Raw genomic sequence first — 20,928 nt, forward strand, 5'->3', positions numbered from 1 at the left:
CTAGCAATTGGATGTGGTGGGAAGGGCTGGAACTGGAGAAGAACCAGCCTATCAGGGATCTCACAAAGACTCCCGGAGGCACCTGAACATCCCACATAAATATCTGGAATGAATCCACTGACTTCCTACCTGTTCTTTCCATAGGTATCAGTTGGCGAGAGGCTTAAGCAGCTGCAGGATGCCCACCGGGACTTTGGGCCTGGGTCACAGCACTTCCTCTCCTGTACGTGAGAGAAACTGGACTTCACTTAGCAGAACCTCAGCCACCTTCCCAGAGAGTCTACTGTTGTCCCTTGGGGGCCTAATGGGAGCCCCGTATACCTTGGAATCCAAGATACAGTAAAGATAAAGCAGTGTGATAATAGTGATTCAGAAGCCAGGCTCTCAAGTCAAAGAGACCTGGGTCTGAGTTACACCTCCTTGATTTATTGCTGTGCAAGCTTGGAAAAAATAGCTTAAACTTTCTGAACCTCAGTTTGCCCACATGGAAAAAGAGGGGAAAACATTACCTGACCCACAGGGTTATGGGAATTAAATGACTTTATTTTTTCAACAATATTTATTGAGGGCCTACTATGGGCCAGGAACTCTTCTAGGCACTGAGGCTACATCCATGAACAAAAGTCTTTAGACCTATAGAGCTTATAGTCTAGTGAGGGAAGCCAGACTATAAACAAATAAGTAAAACATTTATAAGGTAAATTGATGACAAATGCTATGGAAAAAAAGGAAAGCAGGGAAGGTGTGAACGGGCAGTGCTGGAGATAATGGGGAGGCACTGCACTTCTGAATAGGGTGGTCAGGAAGGCGTCACTGAGAGCACGGCAATGGACAGGGAACCTCAAGGAGGTGAGGGACCAAGCCATGTGCATATCTGAGGGAAGGGCGCACCAGGGAGAGGGTACAGCATCTTTCAGGACCTTAAGGCCGGCATGTCTAAGGACCAGAATGGAGGCCAGTACAGAAGTGAGCAAGGAGGGGAGAGAGCAGGAGGTCAGAGTGGTGGCAGGAGGCCAGAGCACGGAGGGCCTTGTAGGCTAGAGTAAGAACTTTGGATTTTATTCTGAATGGAATGCAGAACCTTTGGAGGGGTTTGAGCAGAAGGCTGATGCGATCTGACTTATGTTTCAACAGTCAGTGTTGGGGGTGGTGAGAGTGGGAGCAGGGAGACCTGTTTGGAAGCATATTGCAATAATCTAGGTGAGGGATTCTGGTGAGTCAGATCAGGGTGGTAGCAGTGGATATGGTGGCAATATAAAGATCTGAAAATTAGACATGTACGCAAAGCATTTCTCAGAGTACTACACACAGAGTAGGACTCTGTAAATGCTAATGTTGGTTAGAACTACTGCTGTTATAATCACTGGTATGCGGCTATACCTGCAGAGGCTCTTGTACCCAGGGAAACTACCGTGAGGTGGTTGGCCAGGTAACTGAGCCTTTCCTGGAACATCTGGAAGATAAAGACATGGAGCAGAGAGGGGCAACCCAGAGTTCCTCAGCAGAGACAAATGGGCAGTATGAGCCCCATTGTCCCACAGGAATGAGAAGCTTGACCTCCTGGGGGAAGGGCTTTGAGCCCCGGGAGGAAAGTAGGGTCCACTTCATATCCACAGCAGCACTCCAGCTGCCTGCAGCTGAATGGGTAGAAATGGCTGCCTGCTCAGGGAGAAGATTGTCAGAGTGGCAAAGCAGGTATTCCTGTTCATGCTCTTGCCAGTCTCTGGCACATGAGCATATCAGTGACAACCTCTTCTCCTTCCCTTGCCCTAAGATCAGGGAAAGAAGTGTGTTCATTAGTTTTTGCCCCACCCTCAGGGCTGTTAAGAGCTGGCAATGAGTTGGGCATCCCCTTTGGGGCTTGACCTTTACTTGGGAGGATAGACCAGGGGAGTCACCAGGGACCTGAAGAGCATTAGTAGCCAGCTTTTTTCTCTTTCTCTTCTCCCTTACCAGCCTCTGTCCAGGTTCCCTGGGAAAGAGCAATTTCACCCAATAAAGTTCCCTACTATATCAAGTGAGTGACCATCTGATTCAGAAGCGTGTCAGTCACCTGCCCACACCCTCCCTCGCCTGCCTTTTTTTCTACCTGTCCCTCTCACTCCTTACCTGTTGGGATTCCTCCACCCAGTCCAGTTTTCCCTCCTACTCATCTCAAGGGCTCAAGATTCTACTTGGGTAAAGGTGAACCCTTGTGCTCTGGGATCTTCAGGGCTCACCCTAGGATCCTGCAGCTCCTTGCATCCATCCTATCACTGAGTGGTGTCTGCATGTAGGGGGAAGGGGTGCTGTGAACCCTGGCGCTATTGATGCTTTTGTTTGTAGCCACCAGGCTCAGACCACATGCTGGGACCATCCCAAGATGACCGAGTTATACCAAACCCTGGGTAAGAATGTGGGGTCCCTGCATAGGGTGGGGATCTATTCAGCTGCCTTTGTTCTATAAGAACGGAAGGGAATCCCACTCACCGATCAGGTGGGGATAGAAGTGAGTACCTTGTCCTTTTTCCAGCAGTCCTCTTCCCTTTCCCATCTACACCTCCCTCAACTGGAGGCTCTACATTCCCCCTGGACCACTTTACCATCACATTAGGGAATTATGCTTATAGGTGTGAACCAGATCTGCTTTGAAAGACACTGTCCAGGATGTAATGAATGTGACCCTCATGTGCCTTTTCTTTGGCTACTAGGAGAGACTAACCATTAGGTGGCAAAATTTGTCCATGTGGATGTATGTGAATGTAGTTCATTCATTTTCACTGCTGTAGAGTGTTCCATTGTATGTACCACAGTTTCTTCATCCAGCCTACTGTTGATGGACATTTAGGTTGTTTCTAGTTTGGAGTTAATCAGAACAGTGCTACTAAAGAGCTCTTGTACATGTCTTCTGGTGCACGTTTCAGTGTGATATGACAAGCATTTTAAAAATTGAAATAGACTGTAAAATATGAAAGGGCAACTCCTTAGCAAGAGTCATATTTGATATTAATTTTGTTATGTTTTTGCTTTATCAAATCTAGTAAGGTATTGTTTCCTGAAATATTTGGTTCAGTTATTTATATGTACACACATCAGTGTATGTATATTGTATGTGATGTAAAATGAATTTCTTACTATGCATCTTTATCAAAAAACGTTTGAAAATCACTGCTATAGGATATACATGTGGCTGGGTTGTAGGATACATGGCTGTTCAACTTTAGTAATACCACATTGTGTTCCAAGGTGATTGTATCAGTTTACACTTCCACACTTCCACCAGCACATCTCATTCATCCACATCTTCACTGACACTTGCCGTTGTCAGACTTTTATTTTTTGCCAATCTGCTGTGGTTTTAATTTGCCCTTACCTGATCTGAGTGGGTCTCTTTCCATTCTTTTCAGCTGATCTGAACAACATTAAGTTCTCAGCCTACCGCACTGCCATGAAGCTACGCAGAGTCCAGAAGGCACTGCGCTGTAAGTCTCCCAGTGCACTTTCCCTAAGGCCTTCAGCCCTCTCCTACTCTTCCTCATTTGTCGGATGTTTCCCACTTTCACCCCACCTTGACCAGGGTTGTTGCTTGACTTGGTGGGAACTCTCCAAAGGCTGGGATATGCTGGCTGTGGAAACCTGCTCCTTCTGGGGCCCTTCCATTCTCTCCAAGCCCCAGACTTGTTTCCAAATTAACCCACAGCTATCCTCTTCCTTGTCCCTTCTGTCCTACCCAACATGGAAAACAGGGCAACTGTTTTATGGCAGGAAGCATCCTAGCCAGTGGTTTGGAGCCACTGGGAGTTTGTGTTTCTTTGCCATCTTGGGGTTATTGGATGCAGCAGCAGAATTGTTGGAGCAAATGCCAGTTGTTAGGGGACAACGTGACTACAGATACAATGTGCCTTCTGGCCTTTCTCAGAGACACTGTTCATTCGATTTTCTTGCTGTGTCTGGCTAAGTTGATTTCAGCATTGGGTATAATTAAAGAGTCCTCCTGAGGTATGTCATATTTACCCAGGCACACCTGAGCCTTCATACCTGGTGTCTAGGTTCTCAGAACAAGGTTCGTGGACAAACCTATTTGCAGTTGAAGTGTGGGTAAAGAGAGAGAAATTTAAAATGGGGTTCGACTCCTTGGTTGTTAACACAACACAGGAGATAAGTTTACTCACATCCCACCATCTTCTTAAAACTAATGTCAAAGAACATATGGGTATAGAAACATTTTGGGTTAATTTAGGGGGTCTTTTGCTGCCTCCTGCTCCTTGGGATGAGTGTCTTGGTAAAGGGCAAGCTTGCATCATACTTACAAATGATGAGTCAGATTTGGTGAAGCTGGTGGCCGTATCCCCTTGTCTAGCCCCTGGGGTTCTTCTTTTGGCTCTATCTTCTCCCTCTTTCTTTCCATCCCAGTGGACCTGGTAACTTTAACCACAGCGCTGGAGATCTTCAATGAGCATGATCTGCAAGCCAGTGAGCACGTGATGGACGTGGTGGAGGTCATTCACTGCCTGACTGCCTTATATGAACGGCTGGAGGAGGAGAGAGGCATCCTGGTCAACGTGCCTCTCTGTGTGGACATGAGCCTCAACTGGCTCCTCAATGTTTTTGACAGGTAAGGGCTTGCAGCCCTGGCAGCCTCCAGGATGAAATTCAGTGGGACATCTGGAGTGGGCCTGGTGTGAAGGGGTTGCTGTCATGGTGGACTTTGAGCCAGCTCAGCTTGAGGCATGGTTGGCGCAGAGCCCTGCTGGGGTCAACTCTGTGAGGGAAATGCCTGCCACGATATTACCCCTTTACATATATTCACGTTCTCAGTCTCTTCTTTTAAACCTAGCGGTCGCAGTGGAAAGATGCGGGCGTTGTCTTTTAAGACTGGCATCGCATGCCTGTGTGGCACAGAAGTAAAGGAAAAACTGCAGTGTGAGTACAACTCCAAAAGTCTGGAGTGGAATCGGGTGGAGGGAGAGGTGTGGCGGGAGGAGGAAGGGTCTCTACCAAGCAGAAGGTAGGTCTTATGACTCAGCAGAGGGCCACTTGGGCTACCTTGTGATGCTTCCTGGTCCACGCTGTTGCAAAGAATCCACATCAGCCAAAGGCCTAAGGCTTGTTATTATTTTCAGTGTCACTGCAAGGGGTTTGGTTTCTTCTGCTCTGATGTAATTACTCAACCAGGATCTGAGTTGGCATCCTGGGGCACCCAGGACCCAGACTTTCTAGTTTAATTCACCCATGACCTATCAAGCTTAGCCCTCTCCCCGTCTGGAGCTCAAGCCATGTCACACTGGAGACTTCCCATGTGATTACCCGGCTAGGGTGCAATCATCCCTGTTACGGGAAGGTAGACAATATGGAATTCTGTAGTTTTTAGCCTCTCTGGTATATAGTACCTTTTCACCTCTCTGGTGTATATTACCATCCTCCCATCTTTTGTACAGCATTTCATACTTTTCTGCAACTGCATAATTAGTTATCAAGTGCTTACTGTGTGTTGATCACTGTGCTAAACGTGGTGAGTACTAGGTTCAGTTAGACATGGTCCCTGCCTCAAGTGGTTTCCAGTCCAGAGGAGGAGACAGAAGTACACAGAACGGATCTTTTGCAATATACTAATTAGGCTAATCGGAATGGCAAAGGATGTGTGCTACATCAGATCGCAGGAGTGAGATGACAGCTGTCTGGGGAAACTACAGGGAAGGGGATGTTTCAGAGCATGTCCATAGCTATTGTATTATTTATCTCTCCCAACATTCCTTTGAGATGGGATGGACAATGATTATTTATCCTCAGTTTACAAGGAAGGAAACTGCAGCATAGAGAGGTTCATGACTTACCCAAGGTTCTACAGGCTAGTCAGCAATGGATCCAGAACTAAAACCCAGGCCCTCTGCCTCTACATTTGTGTGTTTTCTAAACCTTAAGTGAGGTATGAAGCAGACAGACAGTAATCTCTGGAGGAGGTTTTCTAAGGTTGGGGTGGGGTGGGGGAGTTCCCCCAAAGGGCAGATATAGCCCAGATTCAAATATAAGTACCACAGTGTTTCCCACAATCACTTAGAGCTAATTCTTAGATGATCAGATGCTTAGAATTATCTCCTATTTTTGGACTATCCATGTCAGTGTTTCTTTCCATTTATGTGGATAATTGAGAGTTTATTACAGTATCAGACTACATAAGCTACATGAATAGCTTATGGAGGGGATAGGGCACTGACTGTGACTCATGTTCAGGCACCCCTGAACCCCCCTCATCTTGCTTCCTGAGAATCTATTTTCCCAACAGTGTTATATCTGTGTCTGGCACTGCTCACTCACACAGCTCACTTTGTGTCTTCATCTCTCTCTCCTCCTCTCTTTGTGATGCTCTCTTTCTTTGTGTCTGTCTCAGTTTTTCTCTCTGAACTCAGAGAATGCTCTGTTTGGAACTCCTAGGCTTCTAAAGGTCAGGGGTGGACCGCTAGGCATTCCAGTTTCAAAAGTCATTAGCTAAGTCTGTGTGCTCTTTCCTTGTTTTCTTTTTCTGCTCTTTCTCCTCGCACCATTCTTGGGCCATTCCTGCACTGGGGTTGGCCGTGACTTATGATGGGGCCAGCAGACCTCTTCAGCCAAGTCGCCAACTCAGGCAGCCAGTGTGACCAACGCCACCTTGGTGTCCTGCTTCATGAGGCCATTCAAGTACCTCGTCAGCTGGGGGAAGTGGCAGCCTTTGGAGGCAGCAATGTGGAGCCCAGTGTCCGTAGTTGCTTCCGTTTTGTGAGTCTGGAACTAGGGAGGGTGGAAGGGTGGGCTGATGGGAGGGAAGGTGGGAAAAAGGGAGGGAGGACTAAGAGATAAACTTTTGACCTGAGCTACTCATATGTAAGGGAGTTTGTTGGGATGGAACAACAGTCCAGAAGATTCTCTGGGCTTTTAGGGTCAGAGTCCTGCCAGAGAGGACACCACCTCTACTGGGACAAGGCAGAAGGTAGACACCTCTGGAGAATAGGCCAACCCAGGCCTTGCTGGTTTTCCTGTTCCTCTGAGGGCTGCCATTCTAGGCACAAGGCACTTTGGGCCTCAGTCATTGCCATTCGGTTCTTGTTTCCCTAGAGCACTGGGAAGCCAGTCATTGAAGCTTCACAGTTCCTGGAGTGGGTCAACTTGGAGCCCCAATCCATGGTGTGGCTGGCTGTTCTGCATCGGGTCACCATTGCTGAGCAAGTGAAGCATCAGACCAAGTGCTCTATCTGTAGGCAATGCCCCATCAAGGGCTTCAGGTAGAGAAAACAATACCTGATGGAATGATAATAATAGTAAATAATCTGTGTTGCACAGAAATTATGTACTACAAAACAATATATTATATAATTATATAATTGTACCTAATCTATTGTATATTGTTATATATCATTGTAATCCTTTCGATTGCAGAACGTTTCATTTTTTGAATAGAAATGATGAAATATTTTATTTTGTTTTAGTTGCATTATGAAATATTCTAGACCTGCAAAAACGGATAAACAAGAGGGGGCAGGTGAGGGAACAGCACAGAAAGAAAAGTAATTTGCTCATGATTTCGCAGGGAGCAGTAAGTAGAACACAAAAACCCCAGCATCCTGACTTAACAACACCTATGTACCAAATGGTATGCTGGCAAATGGTTCACAACCGACTCTCCAGAAAGCAAGAAAAAAACCTAATTTGTAACATTGGCTAATTTCCATGATGTAAATACTCCCACTGTGGCCAGTGTTTGGCTACCCGCAGGAGGTCAGGAAGAGATGCTGTGGTTCCACACTACTTATAGTATTAATATTTCCAACATACGGATCCAACAGACGTAAACAACCTCAAGAGCATAGATAATAGTAAAATAATTAGGAGGTGATGAGTTTTGAGTGTTTATTACTTTTGTTTGTAATATAATTTACTTAATTATGAATTTATATAATTTATGTTTTAATAATGGCTATATGTAACAACTGACTTGGAAAATCCCTGAAATTTTTTTTAAATTATATTTTATTAAATTTATTGGGGTGACTCTCGTGAGCTGGTCTGAGCCAGCTCTGGCACCCTGTGGCATGCACCCAGCACCGAGCTTAAGAAATAAAACCTTATTACGACAGATTTGAAGTTCCCCTGATTACATTCTCCTCCTCGTCCCACAAAAGTAACCACTATCCTGAATTTGGCTTTCATCATAAAATGCTCAATTTTTAAGCTTTTTCAAGCACTAACACACACTCTCTTCACAACCACCCTGCTTTTTATAAGCAAATGAAGCACGGAGGTGGAATGTGACTTACCCAAGTTCACATAGCTGGTTACTGTAAATCCAGGAGCAGATGTTGGATCCTCTGACTTCTCTAAGTCCAAGCATTTCACCATTCTGTACAACTAGGTCTGGGCAGCTTGGCCCAGCTTTGGGACTGAATCTGAAGAGCTAGTCTGTATTGGGTAATAATAGAGTTATTATCATAAATAACTTCTAGAAATAACTTTTAGCCAATTTACACAGGGCCGGTAGAACAAGCAGCCTTTGTATTGGAAGAGTAAATTCTCCAGTAGGTGCTGGTACTTGTGAGACTGGACCTTTAGGGCCATCCTTGTTTAGAAAGTCATTTGCTATCATGAGCTCTTTACCCCTGCTCCCCCTTCTTTTTAAAAAAGATTGTGGGACAGTGCTATTTCCCACACTTCTAGGAGGCTGAGCATGTGATTTCATGGAGGCTTATGGTGTCTAGAATAAGGCTAATCATTTAGTGAGGACTCAGCCACTGCTATGTACAGGAGGTTGAGTGTGTCATGGCTCCATGCTTCACCGCCTTCTAATGTGTGTGTATATTTGGATGTTAGGGGGACGGGGAGGTCACTATGGTACATTGGATCCTCTGTCCTATCACTTCTCCTCTTCCCAAGGTACCGGAGTCTGAAACAATTTAACGTGGACATCTGCCAGACCTGCTTCTTGACAGGCAGGGCCAGCAAAGGCAACAAGCTACACTACCCCATCATGGAGTATTACACCCCGGTACGGAGCCTCCAGGCCAGGTGGGACGGGGAGGCAGCTCTCAGGTTCTGGGCCCTTGATCTACCTGGCCATGCACTGGCTACCTGTATTCCGCTCTCCTCCAGGGAGCATTCTCCAAACAGTCCTAGTGATTCACCAGTTTGTGGGATTCAGGCCTCTCTGTTCTTCCCGCAGAGCTTCCCCCTCACCGGGGCCACAGCTGGCTATAGCAGCCCAGGACACCCTTAACCATTTAAAAGGCACTCACTATTTTCCTGCAGAGAGAAGCCTCAGGAAAAAATAGAGAGAGTAAGGCAGTTCCAGGGGACAAGCCTTCTGTTGCTCACTTTAGTTTTTCTGGCCTGGTTTCCTATTTTGCTCCTGTCACCTGGTCTTCACCTGCTTCTTCGTCATTGCTTCCATCCATTGTAGTCAATACCAAAGTTTGTCCTCACATCAATTACTGTGTCTCTTGGGATGGGGTAGGGGGTGTGTTCTTTACTTGGCTCCCCAATGCCACTTGGTTTTCATTGGAAACCATGCCCTTCATAGCCCCCTGAATCCAGGTTGGTTAGCATCCATGAACTCCAGCCGCAGAATTTCTCCTCTGCTGTGGCCAGGATCCACAGCTGCAGGCTTTGCTGCCTGACTGAGCTCTCTCCCATTTACCACGCCATCTTTCAGCCTGTTTCTTCACAATCCATCCCTCCAAACTGTCATACCTTCTCCAAATTCTGTTGCCACAGAAACATGTGTGACCTGGTGAGAGCAGGGGCCTTGCCCTTTATTTTTCTTTTATTATCATTTTCAAGTAAACGTTATAAAAGTCAAGGGAGACTGGCTCAAGATGGTAGACTGGTAATCCTCTACCTCCTGCTCATCTTCTACATCCCTAGAATTTATATAAATGATTTTTTTAATTCACTAATATGAGCTCATTGTAAAAGATCCACATTATATATAGGTGTTTAAAGTATAAAATGAAAGTCCTCCTCTGTCCTCAGCCTGGCCCACACCCCTCCTGTCCAACTTCTCAGAGGCAGCCGATGTTCACAGTTTGGCATGTGTCCTCTAGACCTTTCTCTAGGAGCAGGGTGAGGTAGGCATGGACAAGAGTGGATTACCAGTCCCATTCCCTGCCCTAGGGGAGCAGCCACACCTCCGCCAGCATATCCCGAAGCTATTAAGGTGAGTCCCCCTACCCTGTCTCCCCTCAGACCACATCCAGTGAGAACATGAGGGACTTTGCCACAACCTTAAAGAACAAATTCCGCTCAAAGCATTATTTCAGCAAACACCCTCAGCGAGGTTATCTGCCTGTGCAATCAGTGCTGGAGTCTGACTACAGTGAGACGTGAGTACCAGTGGCTGTGTGCGGGCTATGGGCAGCCTCGCTGTGCCCGGGGTTGTAAAGGGGCCAAGTCCCATGTGGGCTAGGGGGCTGTTCCAGGGCAGTTCAACCTGGGTGTGACCAGGAATCTGGCCTGAGAAATAGACCCTGTAAATCCAGTCTCTGTGTCCTGTTGCCATCAGCTCTTGCCCGTCTCCCTCATTTGGTGGCAGGGGACAGGGAGGGTGGTGGTGAGGAAACAGGCTGCCCAGTCCTTGGTCCTCTGAGTCTTTGCTGCTTTCTTCTAGGCCGGCTTCTTCCCCGAGGTTGCCACATGCTGACACACACTCCCGCATTGAGCATTTTGCCAGCAGGTACCATGAGGTTTGGGGGAGAGGGATTGTAAGGAGTCTCATCGGGAAGGGGTTTTCAGTTGTGGCAAAGAGACTGGAGTCAGAGCCAGGGGGATGTGAACAGTGGGGTATGTGGCAGCCAGTGAGGCCTAACACTTAAGGGTGGTTGGGGCAGCCCCCCCCCAAACTGATGATCCTATTCTAGGATTAGGGTCCTTGCAATAAAAGCAGGCCCCACATCCTATTTTCCCTTCTGTTCCTGCTCTTTCTTCCCAGGCTTGCTGAGATGGAAAGTCAGAATTGCTCCTTCTTTAATGACAGCCTATCCCCAGATGACAGCATGTGAGTTTTCACAGCTGCTTCTTTTCCAGGAATAGCTCTCTTTAGGATCCCTCTGCCACTGTTTGGAGAGGGTACAGCCTCCAGGGGTGGGGGTGTGGTGGCTAGGGTCCTGGATGCCCTAAGGAGGGAAGGCTACTTTCTGGGCACGGTGTTTAGTAAGGGAAACAGTCTGCCCTCTATCTGCTGACCTGCGGAATGAATAGTGCACTATCTCCCTGCCCTCTGCCCAGATCCCCTCCTGTTGCAAGATCCCGTCCTTCTATACCCAGCTTTGAGGGAAGAAGAATATGCTCTCGTATAAAGTTGCATAAATGAGCCATTAGCTTATGCTCAGGATACCAAAGCCCCATCTAGTGCCACACCAACCCCGGGGAGACACCAGGGACTTGACTGAAGTGTGGCCAGAGAGACTCCATGGTATTGTAGCCCCAAGAAGGGGCCCTTCATCTCTAGGGAAGTACCTGGCCTGCTCAGAGGACCTAGGAGCTGCTGGCTCCTTGCACCAGTCTGGCCCTGACTGGGACTCAGGCAGGCAGTGATCCCCCCTGGGGGTGGGGAAGTGAAGGGTAGGTGGGGTGGGGGAGCAGCACAAAATAGAAAGTGATTTGCTCATTGTTTCCCAGGGGCTTTAAGTAGAACCCAGAAGCCCCAGCATCCTGGAAACACTCTCTCCTATGACCCTCAACCAGGACCTCTGCTACTTTTGAACACTTTCATCCCTTTTAAGGCTGAATACATGGCCTTTCCTTCTCTACATGACTTAGAAGTGAATCCTCCAGCCTGCATCTCCTGAGGCCTGAGCTGGGAGCTGAGAACTCATGCCCTGAGCTGTTTCTCGGTTCAGTGCCCGGCCACTTCCTTTCCTCTCCCCACACCCATGCAGAGACGAGGACCAGTACCTGCTACGGCACTCCAGTCCCATTACAGACCGGGAGCCAGGCTTCAGACAACAATCTCCATGCAGCATGGTCACAGAAAGCAAGGGAGAGCTAGAGAAGATCCTGGCCCACTTAGAGGATGAGAATCGGTGGGTATGGCGATGGCACAGATCTGTGCAGGTTCTAGAGTGAGACAGCTTGAATTCAAGTCCTGACACTTCCACATCCTAGCTCTGTGGCCTCGAACAAGTTCCTTATATTCTGTGACCTTCTATTTCCTCATCTGTGAAATGGGGATGGTGATAATACGTAGTTCCTCCCTCCTAGGGGCACTTGGGAAGATCAAATGATCAGGCATATAATGTGCTGGCCAGTGTCTGGCTTACAGTAAGCGTTTAAGAAATGCTAGCTATTCTAGTAATTATTTATATTTTTTTAACTCAACCCAAATATTTCCAAGTACCCATTAGATGCAAGCAGAAACAATGCAAACCAGATGAATACAGAAGAGCATACATGTCTCTGCCTTCAAGGAACTTTAAGGGTTGGACTGGAATGAGATACTTAGCACTTACTGAAAGTAATAGACAAAGAGGAAGGTGACACTGCATAGCCCCTTTGAGGACTGGAAGAGGGAATGTGACGATGACAGGGATGGCATTAATCTCCATAAAGTACCAGTGGCAGCAGCGGCCTGAGGAGCATCCAAGCCACTTTGGGGGCATGTAGTAGAATCTGCAGTATTGCTAAGAACAGTGCTTCTCAAACTTAGTGAGCATGCAAGTCACTTGGGGAGCTCGCCAAGATGCAGATTTTGATTCGGAGGTTTGGGGTGGGGCCTGAGTTCCTGCATTTCTAACCAGCTCCCAGGACATGCCCATGCCACTGGCCCACAGACTGTGCTTAGAGTAGCAAGTCCTTGGAACAGGGCCAGTCCGTGAGGTATCTGTTACTGGTTCAAGACAAGATAAATACAGAAATAGAGAGTAAGCTTTTAGAAACTTTTATAGCAATTTGACATTGCCATGACATCCCAGCACATAATTAATGGACTTGTTTTCATTGAATAGGGTGTAGACCAGTTTGAGTGTTGTTGAACTTATGTGGCAAGTCATATGTGGTGTGAGCTGTGTGCTAGCTATGCACATTTAGACCACATATGGGTCCACAGTGGATTGAAAAATCCCCCTGGGTTTTCACTATGGATAGTTTCTTGTTTTTGTTTTTGTTTATTTTTTGTTTTAATTTTTTTCAATTACAGTTAACATACAATGTTATATTAGTTTCAGGTGTACAGCACGGTGTTAGACATTTATATACCTTATGAAGTGATCCCCCCTGGTACTGTCTACACTATGGATAGCATGAGAAGCACAGCATTAGAGCAGCAGTGGCGGGCCCTATGAACCATTGGGGAGAGAGTAATTCTGTTGCAAAAAAGAAAACAGTATTGTCCGCCAAAGTAGACCATCTCTTTGGAATCTATTTTCTTGATGACTCAACATGGGTGTTCAAAGTAGGCCAAAGAAGTGAGTAGTTGACAGAAGAGGCAAGATGGGTGGTCTTTTGTTAATGTTACGTCTTCCTCTGGAATCTAAAAATCTTTAAATGGAGTGGTTGAGTCGGTGGCCCTAATGCCTCCTTTATTTGCAGACTGTGTTTCTGCCTCATTTTAAGGTCAGAATTAATCCCTGAGGCAGCACTTCAAAGCCCAGAGGCATTTGTTATATGAAATGTCAACTCTCTCTGCTCTGAAGCCCAATGATGGCAGAGTAAATGACATATGTGCTGGAGAGGAAGTGGATATTGCCATTCAAGCAACAAGCCAGCTGAGGTGGGGATGGGGTTGGGAGAGCAAAGGGATTCCTCACACCTAGATATGAAGGGGCATCTGGGACCTGGACAGTCAACACCTCGTTATGGCCATGAGTCTTGGCTTCCCTGGCCTTGGCAGGATTCTCCAGGGAGAGCTGAGACGCCTGAAGTGGCAGCATGAGGAGGCTGCTGAGGCACCCGCCCTGGCCGAGGGCTCTATTGAGGTGTCACAGGACCACCGCAATGAAGAGCTTCTGGCCGAGGCCCGGATCCTTCGGCAGCACAAGAGCCGCCTGGAGACACGCATGCAGATCCTTGAAGACCACAACAAGCAGCTAGAATCCCAGCTGCAGCGCTTAAGGGAGCTGCTCCTGCAGGTAAGGCTGGAGCCAGAGGAAGGACAAGAGCAGCCCCCGAGCACAGGGTGGAGAGATGGGGAGCCGGAGAGTGTGGCAACAGGGAGGGAAGAAAGAGCTCCTTGGCAGTGGCTGTTAGATGACCTTCTGAAGAGACCTGGGCTGGCAGTTGGGGAAGGGGGGAAGGAAGGGGCTGGTAGGTCTCACTGCTGGGCCAGTTCTCTTCCACTTAGCTTCCACTCCACCCTCGTGTGTTACTCTCAAGCCATTGTGGGGCCTGGGGCAGAGGGAGGCCTTCTGAGGGCTCATATCCCCACAACCCTTTTGAACCCAGTATTGAAAGAACAAAGTTCGAAGAATCATCCAGAGCATTCATTTTGCTATTATGATGTTTGCTGGAAAGAAGCAGGTTTGGACATGCTTCACAAGAGAGAGATTTTTGCTGTGAAGGGAGCTCTTGTTATTTTTTGTCCCTTTCTTCTTTGAGAGGTAGTGTATATGATGTAGTGTAGCTCTGGAGTCAGACAGCCCTGTGTTTGAATGTGCCTCTGCCAAATAGTGGCTGTGGGTGTTAGGAAAGTTATTTAGTTTTACTATGTCCCTGTACCCTCACCTGCCAGACAGAGATAACATACCAACCTCATGGAATTGTGGTGAACATAAATGAGATAATGCATTTAAAGAATTTAGCACGATGCCAGGAATATAGTAAACACTTCATAAATGTTACCTATTATTGTCATTATATGTACCAGGTGATACCACCCCCTGCCTCTTCCCCAGATTCTCCAAGGGATGGTCTCTAGATGCCTGGAGGTGTCTAACATGTGATATGTCATGAACTGAAGATCAAGTGTGCAACTCTACGTTTCCAGAGAGAATTGGGTTCTAAATAGTTTAATTATAGCTGAAATGACAACAAGAGACCTTTAGGTGCAAATCTTATAAGACCATTCTTATAAGAACTGGGAGACTCTGTCATATGTTGTTGAAGGAAGAAAGTAATTGGTACTTGAGTAGTTTAAGAAGTTTCCTTAAAGGGGAAGCCACTGTTTGAGGCACTGCCAAAGTGTCTTAAAGTCCAAGGGCAAAGGGATGGGCATGGGATATCTAAGGCCCCTTTTAAGCTCAGGATTCTGTCAAAGCAAGATCTGGAAGGCAAAACCACTTAAGTCATGCATTACCTCTTGCTAGCCACCCACCGAATCAGATGGCAATGGCTCTGCAGGCTCGTCCCTAGTTTCATCTCCACAGCAGTCGGAAGGCAGTCACCCCCAGGACAAGGGACGTACAACTCCAGACACTGAGGCTGCAGGTGAGTTCCCCAGCCCTTCCCAGCCCCTTCCTCCATGCTTTGTCCTGCCTCAGATCTCCTGCCTAAGGTCCTGCTAGGGCTGGGACTGGTTTTTCCTCATGGCTTTGAGCTTAGTGTCAGGCATGATTGGCTTATTGACTGATTCATTCATTTGTTTATTCTATACATGTACATTGAGCACCTTCCCTTCCCTACACATTGTGCTGGGAAGACACAAATGCTGTAGGTTTGCCCTTCAGCTGGCCACATCCTACCTCGGCCCCTTGGCCTCATCGGGGAACCTGTAGTTCTCTCCCCAAATTTCTCTCTTCCAATGCAGATGATGTGGGGTCAAAGAGCCAAGACGTTAGCTTGTGCTTGGAGGACATCATGGAGAAACTCCGCCATGCCTTTCCCAGTGTGCGAAGCTCTGATGTGACTGCCAACACCCTGCTGGCCTCTTGATGGAGCCAGATTCCCATCCTGTCATCCATAGTCCTCTCCCAGTTCTGGTCAAAGACTTCCCTCAGCCTTCACCCAACCTTTCCAGTCCCTACTGGCCCCACAATTCTCAGCCAGTGTTATTTGGGCTCTGGGCAGCAGCAGGGATCTGGTGGTATGTGAGGTGGGTGTGTGGGGGCCAGGGGAGACACAAATGCTGTGGGTTTGCCCTTTAGCTGGCCAGGGGAGGGAGAGGCATGTTTCCTCTGACTCTAGAAATGTGCCCTTTAATCCTCAAGTTTGAGACCAATCCTTCAAGTTTGCTTCTGCTGCAGCCCAGGCAAATAGCACTTGGAGGCTATTCAGATGGGGAGCAGGGAAGCTGCCTTGCAGAGCTAAGCAGTGCCCACTGGCGCCTTTCCTTCTCCATGGAATCGTGGCGATTGGGAAGCCTAATGACCCCAGGGTTCCAGCATTATGAATCCATAGGAGTTAGCCCGACTCTCTAGCCCAACTCAGGGAGGTAAAAGGGTATCCCCAAGACACACCCTCTCCAGCAACGTGCCCCTGAAAAACTCTGGGCAGCATGTGTCATGTTGCTTCAGCTTGAGGGCATATCTTTAGCCATCCTGATGCTACCTAGATGTTGTTTCATCCTCGAATATCTTCAGTTCCTCTGCCTCAGTCCCTGGCAGACCGTCCTCAGGGCGAGAGCAGTTCATTCTGATTTCTATTTCCACTTTACATTTGGAAACGTCAAAGGAATACTTATGAGCTTAGATTTTTTTCCCCCTGATCCTCCTCTTTCCTGAGGGCCTCAGCATCCTGAGAGATTAGCTGAAGCCCCTTGGCTCTTCTGAGTCTGTGCTCCAGCCCTGGGGGAGGGCCAGCTGCTTGCTTAGCAAGGGGGTATTTCCTTGGATGAAGAGGGAAAGCCACCCACTAACCTGGAGGAGTGTGACTGCCCAACACCCTTGCTTCTTTTAGAAGCAGGGTGTGACCTTTGTTCCTTTTAGATTGAATCGGAGGAGGTAGCTGATTGTCCCTAGCTGATCATAAGGCAGATGCAACAGGCCACCCTGAGTAGCAGGCCCTTCCTAGGGGCCACTGGCCACTTTCCACCCAGGCGACAGCAGGGTCTTCCTTTGTGTAAAACTGTCCTCTCTAACTCTGGAAGGTGAACCCAACCCTCAAATTGCATTAACTCTTCCTAAGCAACATATACCATGATCCCTTTCTCCAGAAACTGTTCAGAGTAGATAGCAGGTGGAGGAGGGAGTGGGCTTGGGAACTTTGAACAGAGTCAGAGCCCACTTAGGCAGCTTTCTATCAAAAGCTTTATAACCTAGAACCCTGCAACTGACTTCATTTGCCTAAGTTTATATACATACATTTCTATCCTACATATCTACTGTCCACTAGGACTCCCCTGGCCTCACTCACACATTAAATTCTAATAGCTCTTGAAGTATTAATGTTCTGCCTTGCTCTTTGTTAGCCCAAGCCTCTGGTTGAACAGATAGATGCGTCCTGGCTGCTCCCCTGGGATGCCTCTCCATTCATGTTTGGGGTGAGCTGTCTTCAAAACCAAAGTCTGTGGCCACAGAGAAATCAAACAGGAAGAGTCACTCTCTTCTCTTCACTCACTCCAAATCCTGTTCCCTTGAGACCTGGGCCTTGGATGAATTTTCCTGGGCTCCCTAAACAATGGTTCAGGTACAGAAATAGAGCAAATCAAGGCTTGACTCACCCCATACAGAAAAGAAGGAAGAAATAGGCTTTTATTATTAGCCTTTGCCAGGCTAATACACAGAGTACATCTTCTAACCCATTCCAGTTCTTAAGTCTGGCTCAGGGCCATAAAGAAAGCTGCGGTTGCCACTGAGGTCAGGAGGGTGTGAGGTGGTTGGGGTGCTGTGTTTTAATGAAGCAGTGGGCCAGTGGGTAGAAATGCTGGGAAACTAGATTTATCTGCTACAGGGGAGGGAGGGCAGCAGCTTGGGTCCGAAAGCCTGGATTGCCTCCTTTTAGAACCACCAGGGGGCACTAAGCCATAGGTCCAGCATGTCAGACCTCCTCACAACACGTGCCTTAGTGCTCACGAGGTCTCTGGCAGGAACACTTGGGTATCTGGATGTATGATGAGCAGGTGTTAGGGCATCAAACGCACAGCTTGGGCATCTGCCTGTGAGTGGGGGGAAGCTATATCCGTAAGGGCCTAGATTGGGGGCAGGAATGGGATAGAAGAAATTTGCTATAGAACAGAGAGCTCAGAGTCTTTGAGGCATGCCTGCTTAAGCCTTAGGAGGGTAGATGTTATGAAACAATCTTTTACCAGGAAAGTCCTGGAAAATCCTTTCTGTAACCCCCACTCCACTCAGGAGATCTTAGGCTGCTGAGGGCCTGTGGCAACTGCAGTGGGCCAGGCATGGGAGGAAAGATGCAGATTTTGTTATGTAGGATTTGTGCTGTAGGTGGACTGAAGCAGCAGGTGAATAGTTGAATTCTCATTAACGGGGTCACAGACATTTTGTGGTCCTGTGTTTACCTTAATGCCTGGGGTGAGTATAGGCATACCTCGTTTTGTGGTACTGCGCTTTATTGCACTTCACAGATGTTGTGTTTTTTACAAATTGAAGGCAAGACTGTCCACCAGCAAAAAGATTACAACTCCCTTTATTGTGGTGTTCTGGAACTGAACCTGAAATATCTCGAGGTATGGTTGTATATCACTCAAGGGTCCAGTGACAGTCACTGCAGCATGTGCGGGCAGTTTGCCTGCCGCAGTCAGGTACTGGTAAATGGATCCTTGGGCACTGTGAATACAAACGAGGGTGGGATTGACTGAGATGTGTCGTATGTTGTTCGGCATCTGTTATGTGTCGTGTCTCCTAGAGGCCTCGTGTGTGACGCTGTGCCGTTTATGGCCCTGTACTGGAAGTATGGTGAGGGGAGTTGCTGGGTAGGCAACCTGAGGAAAACCTCAGACTTGTGGGGTTAGCATCTGTGATAAAGAATGTGTTTGCTGAGGTTGTCAAACTGTTAGGGAACAGTTAGTATTGATAGGCGATTTATTCTCAGCAGAATCTGATAGAGGCCAAAAAGCCATTATGAGGGTGCCTCTGCTTAAAGCGAGAGCGGAGTGGAGTCATGTTGAGTGGGAAATTGTTAGGGGAGGCTGACTGGCTGTATGGTTCCCTAGGGAGGACATGTGCCCTTCCCTCCAGTATGGAAAGGCTGAAATCCAGGCTCTCAAGTACCCATTTCCTTCAAGGCTCAAAGTTTGGAAATATTTTCTTGCACAGAAAACTGTTTGCGTTCTCGTGCTCCAGGAACTGGGCTGGCAGACCTGCAGTAATGAGAAACCCTGGGGGCAGACAGAGGCCAATCCTGGGAGATGTTTTGCCTCCAGACTCATTTTAAGGAGCCTGGACTGCCTGAGGTGTGTGTTTGGGACCTGGGCTCCATACCCACCTTCGGGCTAGTGTTCCTTCAACATACAGTCTCACTGGCAGACTTATGGCTTCTGAGAACATTTCAGGCCAAGAAGCTCATCAAACTTCCTTTGACATATGTGACAGATAACCAAGAAAGTAGCTGTCTTAAGAGGAGCAGCCCAAGGGAGAAACTGGGGGCTTTGCTCTAGGGTTATGGAGACTTAGCTGTTCAGTGAGGCACCTGTATCTCTGGGCCTCCCTGCCAAAATCCAGCCCTGGGAACAAAGGAATACTTCAGCTCCTTCTTACTCTTTTAACACCAACGCTGTGGGAGAAGGAGAGGCTCAAGGCCAGGGCTCAGCTCCCAGCCTCCATCTCCTCCCACAGCTGCTGCATTTGGGGGGAAGGGACCTGCTGAATGTCCTTGCTGTCCCCAGAGCAGTATTGAGGCCAGACTGAAGACCACTTTGCTGCTTGCTGGCTGCAAGAACTGGTCCCAAGGATGGGAGCTGGAGAAGGGATTCCGAGGAGCTGGTAAGGGTGGTGCATAAAGTCTAGATGTCTGGGAGTAAGGGGCAAGGCTGGAAGCAAATTGGTTAACTTTCATTGCCACTCACTGTGGTGCTTGTCCTCTTTCCCTTGGATTGCTTTGAAAAGAATAAATTTGTATTTGTTCACTTTGATTCCTCTGGTTATACTCTTTGATTCTGATATTATACATCCTTCCCTGGTCCAACACCTACTGGACCAAAAAAACACCCCACCAGCTGCATCCACCACAGTTACCTGGAGTGGTTGCCTCTTAAGGCTTCACACAAATTAGCTAGTTATCCCATCACGGAATGAGCTCTTTATAGCAATGGTTCTCAGCACCATCCTCATCAGTCTGGGGAATTTTGTACCACCCTGGAGCAATATGTAAAAAAAGGACAATGCAGTGAGTTTCCATAAAGTTACATTTATTCAATTTATATGTCTAGCCCTTAGACTTATATTAAGGATATATATATATATATATATATATATATATATATATATATATATATATATATATATATATATATATATCCCTGTGAATGGGTGGTGATAGTTTTCACAAATGCCATTTTCTGGCTAAATAAAACTGTCAGTCCTTCTTGCATACCACAAATTTTTCTTTTCTCACCAATCTATAACAGCATTGTCCAATAGAAATATAATGTGAGCCACATGTGCAATTTAAAATTTTCTAGCAGCCATATTAAAAAATCAAAATAAACAGGTGAAGTTGATCTTAATAATATATTTTATTTAACTCAATATATCCAAAATATCTTTTAAATTAAAGTTTATTGGGGTGACAATTGTTACTAAAGTTACATAGATTTCAGGTGTACAATTCTGTATTACATCGTCTATAAATCACATTGTGTGTTCACCACCCAGAGTCAGTTCTCCTTCCATCACCATATATTTGATCCCCTTTACCCTCATCTACCACCCCCCGCCCCCCTTACCCTCTGGTAACCACTAAACTATTGTCTGTGTCTATGAGTTTTTGTTTGTTTGTCTTGTTCCTTTGTTGTTATCAGAATAAAATAATTATTGATGAAATATTTTATATTCCTTTTTTAAAAAAATAGTCTTAGAAATTGTCAAATAGCCTGACAGATTCTGCTGGTAAAGAAACAAGAAACCCACAAAGACCCAGACAACTGATTACTTATAGCAA

The 20,928-nt window shown here is 47.0% G+C and overlaps 1 protein-coding gene across 10 annotated transcripts in view; it reads left to right on the top strand.

The window, feature by feature from the left end:
- The window catches only part of DRP2 (dystrophin related protein 2), a 40,755-nt gene extending 20,855 nt beyond the window's left edge, over positions 1–19,900 (top strand). For 9 of the 10 annotated variants that reach the window (XM_074323372.1, XM_074323373.1, XM_074323370.1 and 6 more), the window contains 16 exons: positions 145–223; positions 1,957–2,017; positions 2,326–2,387; positions 3,387–3,461; positions 4,393–4,594; positions 4,817–4,902; positions 6,575–6,732; positions 7,069–7,235; positions 8,881–8,992; positions 10,189–10,325; positions 10,610–10,675; positions 10,931–10,996; positions 11,880–12,023; positions 13,829–14,066; positions 15,240–15,360; positions 15,680–19,900. In XM_074323372.1, coding sequence (XP_074179473.1) covers positions 145–223; positions 1,957–2,017; positions 2,326–2,387; positions 3,387–3,461; positions 4,393–4,594; positions 4,817–4,902; positions 6,575–6,732; positions 7,069–7,235; positions 8,881–8,992; positions 10,189–10,325; positions 10,610–10,675; positions 10,931–10,996; positions 11,880–12,023; positions 13,829–14,066; positions 15,240–15,360; positions 15,680–15,804 — 1,899 coding nt within the window. In that variant the 3' untranslated portion in view covers positions 15,805–19,900. The remainder of the gene's footprint in view (positions 1–144; positions 224–1,956; positions 2,018–2,325; positions 2,388–3,386; positions 3,462–4,392; positions 4,595–4,816; positions 4,903–6,574; positions 6,733–7,068; positions 7,236–8,880; positions 8,993–10,188; positions 10,326–10,609; positions 10,676–10,930; positions 10,997–11,879; positions 12,024–13,828; positions 14,067–15,239; positions 15,361–15,679) is intronic. The other variant, XM_074323375.1, reaches the window with a different exon arrangement.
- The last annotated feature ends 1,028 nt before the right edge of the window (positions 19,901–20,928 follow it).

The sequence above is a fragment of the Rhinolophus sinicus genome, chromosome X (genome assembly GCF_036562045.2).
Source record: "Rhinolophus sinicus isolate RSC01 chromosome X, ASM3656204v1, whole genome shotgun sequence".
Taxonomy (NCBI): domain Eukaryota; kingdom Metazoa; phylum Chordata; class Mammalia; order Chiroptera; family Rhinolophidae; genus Rhinolophus; species Rhinolophus sinicus.